At 45.1% G+C, this 6,000-nt stretch overlaps 1 protein-coding gene and 1 long non-coding RNA gene across 2 annotated transcripts in view; one reads left to right on the forward strand and one right to left on the reverse strand.

The window, feature by feature from the left end:
• col4a3 (collagen, type IV, alpha 3) overlaps positions 1 to 3,720 on the reverse strand; it is a 32,095-nt gene extending 28,375 nt beyond the window's left edge. Inside the window, exons 1-7 of the mRNA XM_060075910.1 lie at positions 3,377 to 3,720; positions 1,669 to 1,704; positions 1,005 to 1,094; positions 858 to 902; positions 643 to 687; positions 321 to 383; positions 181 to 234 (exon numbers count right to left, since the gene is read on the reverse strand). Of these exons, the coding sequence (XP_059931893.1) occupies positions 181 to 234; positions 321 to 383; positions 643 to 687; positions 858 to 902; positions 1,005 to 1,094; positions 1,669 to 1,704; positions 3,377 to 3,430 (387 nt within the window). The 5' untranslated portion in view covers positions 3,431 to 3,720. The remainder of the gene's footprint in view (positions 1 to 180; positions 235 to 320; positions 384 to 642; positions 688 to 857; positions 903 to 1,004; positions 1,095 to 1,668; positions 1,705 to 3,376) is intronic.
• A 461-nt stretch (positions 3,721 to 4,181) lies between these two features.
• The window catches only part of LOC132474964 (uncharacterized), a 6,875-nt gene continuing 5,056 nt past the window's right edge, over positions 4,182 to 6,000 (forward strand). The window contains exons 1-2 of the long non-coding RNA XR_009529783.1: positions 4,182 to 4,408; positions 5,515 to 5,610. This is a non-coding gene — a long non-coding RNA (uncharacterized LOC132474964). The remainder of the gene's footprint in view (positions 4,409 to 5,514; positions 5,611 to 6,000) is intronic.

Below are 6,000 nucleotides of genomic sequence, written 5' to 3' on the forward strand. Positions count from 1 at the left end.
CACATATTGTGTCTGTATATACTACCGTAGTTTCTACTAAATGTGATCAAAACATATTTATGTTTGTAGATGTTGCTACTTAATGTGATCATAATATATTTAGGTTTGGAGATGTTGCTACTAAATGTGATCATAATATATTTAGGTTTGTAGGTGTTGTTACTAAATGTAATAACTTACTGGCAACCCGACCGGACCTGGAACACCAGGCAGCCCCAGATACCCCTCTCCTCCCTAGAAAGACAAAGTAACTTCTCAATATGCATTCATTACCTGATTGACCATTCATTACATTTAGATTATATTTAGACCAGGTTCACCTTTGTCCCATTGCATCCTGGGAGACCTGGCTGGCCGATAGGTCCTTCACTGCCAGGTATTCCCTAGGGAATGATACAAATATATTCACTATATCTTCTGTATTTTAACTCAGGTATTTACTGTATCCATACAATACTTTCAACATCAGGTTGAGGTGGTGTACTTCTACACAAACCAGCTGCAGGGATAGTGTCCTTCTAAACCACCCAGTTTAGCTGTTAGTGTCCTTCTACACCACCTAACTGATGTGATTAATATAGATCAATTTTTTTTTAAATATTGTGTGTGTCTGTTGTGCGTGTGTGTTTGTGTGCTTCTCACTGGCTGAGCTGGAGTACCAGGGAAACCTGGTTTTCCAGGAAGACCCTGCAGGAGAATGGGATGAAAATGGTTAATCACAGGTTGGAGCCCCTACAAACATACTCCAAGTCCAATGAATTAAAGTGTTAATAAGGATGCATATAAAGATATACATCTTTATCTCTCTATATATCTCTATATATTAATATATAAAGAGATAAAGAGAGACATCTTACCCTGGAGCCTTTTGGTCCTGAGCTTCCAACAAGACCTTGGTGACCCTGAAAGCATTTTTAAGTTACATAGTGTGACTGCTTAAAAAAATAAAATAATCGATATTCTAATCAAAATATAATATTATAATATATAATAAAACCCCTCACCTTGGCTCCAGAGGGCCCTGGGGGGCCTTCGTTGCCAGGGTAACCAATCATCCCCGGTAGTCCATGGTAGCCTGGGGCTCCTGGGCCCCCCTGCACAATATAACTGGTCAGCCACCCTCACTACATAGTGGCTCTAGGGTTGGGGTTAGATAGGGGCCTTAGGGTTGAGGTTAGATAATGGCTTAGGTGTTTAGGGTTCAATGTTGGCTCTAGTCTAGGGTTAAATAATGGCTGCAGGATTTGTGTAAAATACTGTCTCTAGGGTTAGAGAATGGCTCTAGGATCAGATACTGGACATAGGGTTATGATTAGATAGTTGCTTTAGGATTAGATACTGGCTCTAGGGTTAGACACTGGCACTAGGGTTAGATTGTGGCTTGAGGGTTAGATCATGGTTCTATGGTTAGATAGTGGCTCAAGGGATAGATAGCAGCTTTAGGGTTGGATACTGGCTTTATATTTATATAGTGGCTTTAAGATGTAATGGGTTTGGGGTTATGTTATTGTTAGCTAATGTTAGGGTTAGCATTCACGTAGTTATCTGGTGATAAACTGGTTATTCAGTGATAAGTTGTAATCTTATAAGGGGATGAGTATGCTAGTAACCTATCTGTTGATTAGTAGCAACCCTCCTAGTGAAAAGTATTTACTGTTATAAGCTCACCTTCTCCCCTCTCAGCCCATCACAGTTACAGGGTGACTGCGAAGAGAGGACATCACGGTTACAGGCCGACTGAGTTGGGATTACATCACAGTTACAGGGTGACAGAATAGAATAACTCTACTCCTTTCTTCTACCCCCAGAGACCAGCCTGACTTCTAGAGACCAGCCTGACCTCCAGAGACCAGCCTGACCTCCAGAGACCAGCCTGACCTCCAGAGAGACCAGGCTGACCCCAGAGAGACCAGGCTGACCCCAGAGACCAGCCTGACCTCCAGAGACCAGCCTGACCTCCAGAGACCAGCCTGACTTCTAGAGACCAGCCTGACTTCTAGAGACCAGCCTGACCTTCCGAGACCAGCCTGACCCCAGAGACCAGGCTGACCCCCAGAGACCAGCCTGACCCCAGAGACCAGCCTGACTTCTAGAGACCAGCCTGACCCCAGAGACCAGCCTGACCCAAGAGACCAGAGAGAGAGAGAGAGAGAGAGAGAGAGAGAGAGAGAGAGAGAGAGAGAGAGAGAGAGAGAGAGAGAGAGAGAGAGAGAGAGAGGGAAAGAGAGAGAGAGAGAAAGAGAGAGAGAGAAGTCTTAGGAGAGAGAGAGAGGTCCTATGCGAGAGAGAGGTCCGAGAAGAGTGAGGTCTTAGTCCTGCAGTTTGACCCTTTTGGATTTCTCTCTATTTCTCCATCTTTCTCTCACACTCAACTTCCACTTCGGCAAAGCTTTATTGGCGTGACATTTAAATGAGGAAACGTGGCACCACAGCATGGAAATAAACTGAAACAGATGAGTATTTCTCCTTCTCCCTAGAAAGATGCACCATCATACACTGACCCTACACCACCATACTTATCCTTCACCCCCATACTGATCCTACACCACCCTACGGACCCAACACCATCATACACTGATCCTACACCACCCTACGGACCCAACACCATCATACACTGACCCTACACCACCATACTGATCCTTCACCCCCACACTGATCCTACACCACCCTACGGACCCAACACCATCATACACTGACCCTACACCACCATACTTATCCTTCACCCCCATACTGATCCTACACCACCCTACGGACCCAACACCATCATACACTGACCCTACACCACCCTACGGACCCAACACCATCATACACTGACCCTACACCACCATACTGATCCTTCACCCCCATACTGATCCTACACCACCCTACGGACCCAACACCATCATACCGAACCCACGTCCCCATACTGACCCTACACCATCCTATACTGAGCCTACACCAGCCCACCTACTTTACACCACCCTACTACACCACCATACTGATCAAACAGACACCTACGGCATCCTATACTGATCCTACACCACCCTACTGACCCAACACACCACCCTACTACTCCACTCTCCGAGGGCACTCTACTAGACCACACTGACTCTACACCAGCCTTCTGACACGATAACACCATACTATACCATCCTATTTACCCTACACCCCTGCCCTGACTGATCAATCCCCAGCCTATTACTTTGTGTGTGTGTGTGTGTGTGTGTGTGTGTGTGTGTGTGTGTGTGTGTGTGTGTGTGTGTGTGTGTGTGTGTGTGTGTGTGTGTGTGTGTGTGTGTGTGTGTGTGTGTGTGTGTGTGTGTGTGTGTGTGTGTGTGTGTGTGTGTGTGTGTGTGTGTGTGTGTGTGTGTGTGTGTGTGTGTGAGGGTTTACTAACCCTCTGGGTGTGTCCCGGTAGGATGAGGCTCAGCAGGAGCAGTAAAATCCCCATGTATCCGCCCGTCTGGCGCTTTTGAACAACTTCTAATAAGCAAGTCAATCAAATATGTAAATATGGACGACTGCCCAATTAGATGAGCTGTCCTGTTAAAGTCATTTAATGTATCCCTTCGTTTAGCGTGGATTATGATCCAACCTTGTCTAACTTGGTCTAGCCCGGTCTAATTATGTCTAAACTGGTCTAGCCTGGTCCATCTAGAGCTCGAGGAGGACTAAGCGCAAGGGTCCAGTCATGTTCTGGGAAAAACAGCGCGCTCTTGGATGAACGTTACGCAGCAAGTCAAGTGTGCGAAGGAAAGCTCGTTCGTTTCCGGTTTATATGGGTTGTTCTTCAATAAAACAAAAAGCACCGAGCGTTCAATGGTTTATTTGCAACGGTTTAAATGCAGTTGCATGTAAATACCCTCTGACGAACATAACACTGCAGTGCTTTTGAAACATGTTTTTGTATGCGATTCTATAACGGGTAGGAATCTTTCTTAATATAAACCGTTCGTTGTACTGCTTCTTAAATTTAAACGTCGTGATCTTTCTGGTCTTGCATCCAGAAACACTTGGAATTACGTTACTTGCTAGATGACATTATGAAGTGAACCACTGCTCTTTGCCAGTGGTAACCATTAGGGTACTTTCCATGCATATGTTTCTAAATTGAAGGTGTTGAGCTCTTATTTTGAAGGCTGTGGTCCAGGGGAAGTTGAGCTCGTGCTCATTGGCTCCCACTTCAGTCGGTTCCAGGCGGCAGGCGCTCTCCTTCACTACTGCTGTTTGTGTCCATCGCGCGCACCCTTTCTCTTGACTTTAAACTTTTGCAGCATTATATGATTATTATACTATTATATGATAACAGTATATAAACAGTTTTAGGTTTACCAACACCTTAGACAAGTCTGTTTAAGGATTTTTCTTGTCGGAATCACAGGGGTCGGCTCAGCAGTGATACATGAGGGGAGTGTAGATAAACTTTAAGGTAAGATCATTATTAATATCCTTTTTAATAATAACATTCAAATTGGTAGTTTGTGCGTGTTGTTAATGAGCCAACTCATTGTATGGTGTATTGTATTTGAAACAGTTCTAGATCTGTATCTACTAGATTGTACTATGTGAACTAACTAGTGGTACAAAAGCTACAACTCTTGAGGGCCCCTTGGAGCCAGTTGAACATACTAGTACTCTGGTCCTGAGGGCCCCTTGGAGCCAGTTGAACATACTAGTACTCTGGTCCTGAGGGCCCCTTGGAGCCAGTTGAACATACTAGTACTCTGGTCAACGCACCAAACGGTGCAGGTCTTAAAGTTCTCATGTGGGGCTGAGCCTTGGGTAAGACCCTTTAAGGAGGGACCAGTCCGTGGCTGAACCTGCTCCTCATCCTCACTAGCTCCTCATCCTCACTAGCTCCTCATCCTCACTAGCTCCTCATCATAGCTCCTCATCCTCACTAGCTCCTCATCCTCACTAGCTCCTCATCCTCACTAGCTCCTCATCCTCACTAGCTCCTCATCCTCCTCCTCATCCTCACTAGCTCCTCATCCTCCTCCTCACCCTCACTAGCTCCTCATCTTCACTTGCTCCTCATCCTCACTAGCTCCTCATCCTCACTAGCTCCTCATCTTCACTTGCTCCTCATCCTCACTAGCTCCTCATCCTCACTAGCTCCTCATCTTCACTAGCTCCTCATCCTCACTAGCTCCTCATCCTCCTCCTCATCCTCACTAGCTCCTCATCCTCACTAGCTCCTCATCCTCACTAGCTCCTCATCCTCACTAGCTCCTCATCCTCACTAGCTCCTCATCCTCACTAGCTCCTCATCCTCACTAGCTCCTCATCTTCACTAGCTCCTCATCCTCACTAGCTCCTCATCATAGCTCCTCATCCTCACTAGCTCCTCATCCTCACTAGCTCCTCATCATAGCTCCTCATCCTCACTAGCTCCTCATCCTCACTAGCTCCTCATCTTCTCTAGCTTCTCATAGAGGAGATGAGTCTGTCTATAAATGTATACAGCCATATATTATTCTATATAATTTATATATAGATTATCCAAAAAATAAAATGACACTGTATCTCTCTAAGGCTGTGGTGGAGTGACGTCGCAGAGAGAAGCTGGTCCTGATTGGCTAAGATGCAGCTGCCTCAGTTTCCTACCTCCAGTAGCTCCGCCCACTTGTGGTGAGGGAATGTTTTTTTGGATTCCAGATTAAACGTTATTCCCTATTGTGCAACTACTAGTCCAATAAAACAATAAAATTCATAACCTAGTTTATTTAATCCATAGATAGTCTAGTAAAACCAGAGTTAGTCCACTTAGACCAGTTAGCCAAGGTAAGACCAGAGTTTCAGAGTAGCATAAACCAAATCAAATACTATCCCTACCTATCCCTGTTAGCATGATTATGAGAACCACCTCTTCTTTGCTTTAGCATTAGTTGCCATTTGCCTTGGCGAGTACTTACAACAACCTCTTATTATTAGAATTAGCCTAGCATTATCCTTGATAAGTACTAGCAAAAGCCTCTTATGGTTAGTACTAGCCTTAGCAAACAATAGCCAAAATGTAGC

This window comes from Gadus macrocephalus, chromosome 16, assembly GCF_031168955.1.
Source record: "Gadus macrocephalus chromosome 16, ASM3116895v1".
Lineage (NCBI taxonomy): Eukaryota > Metazoa > Chordata > Actinopteri > Gadiformes > Gadidae > Gadus > Gadus macrocephalus.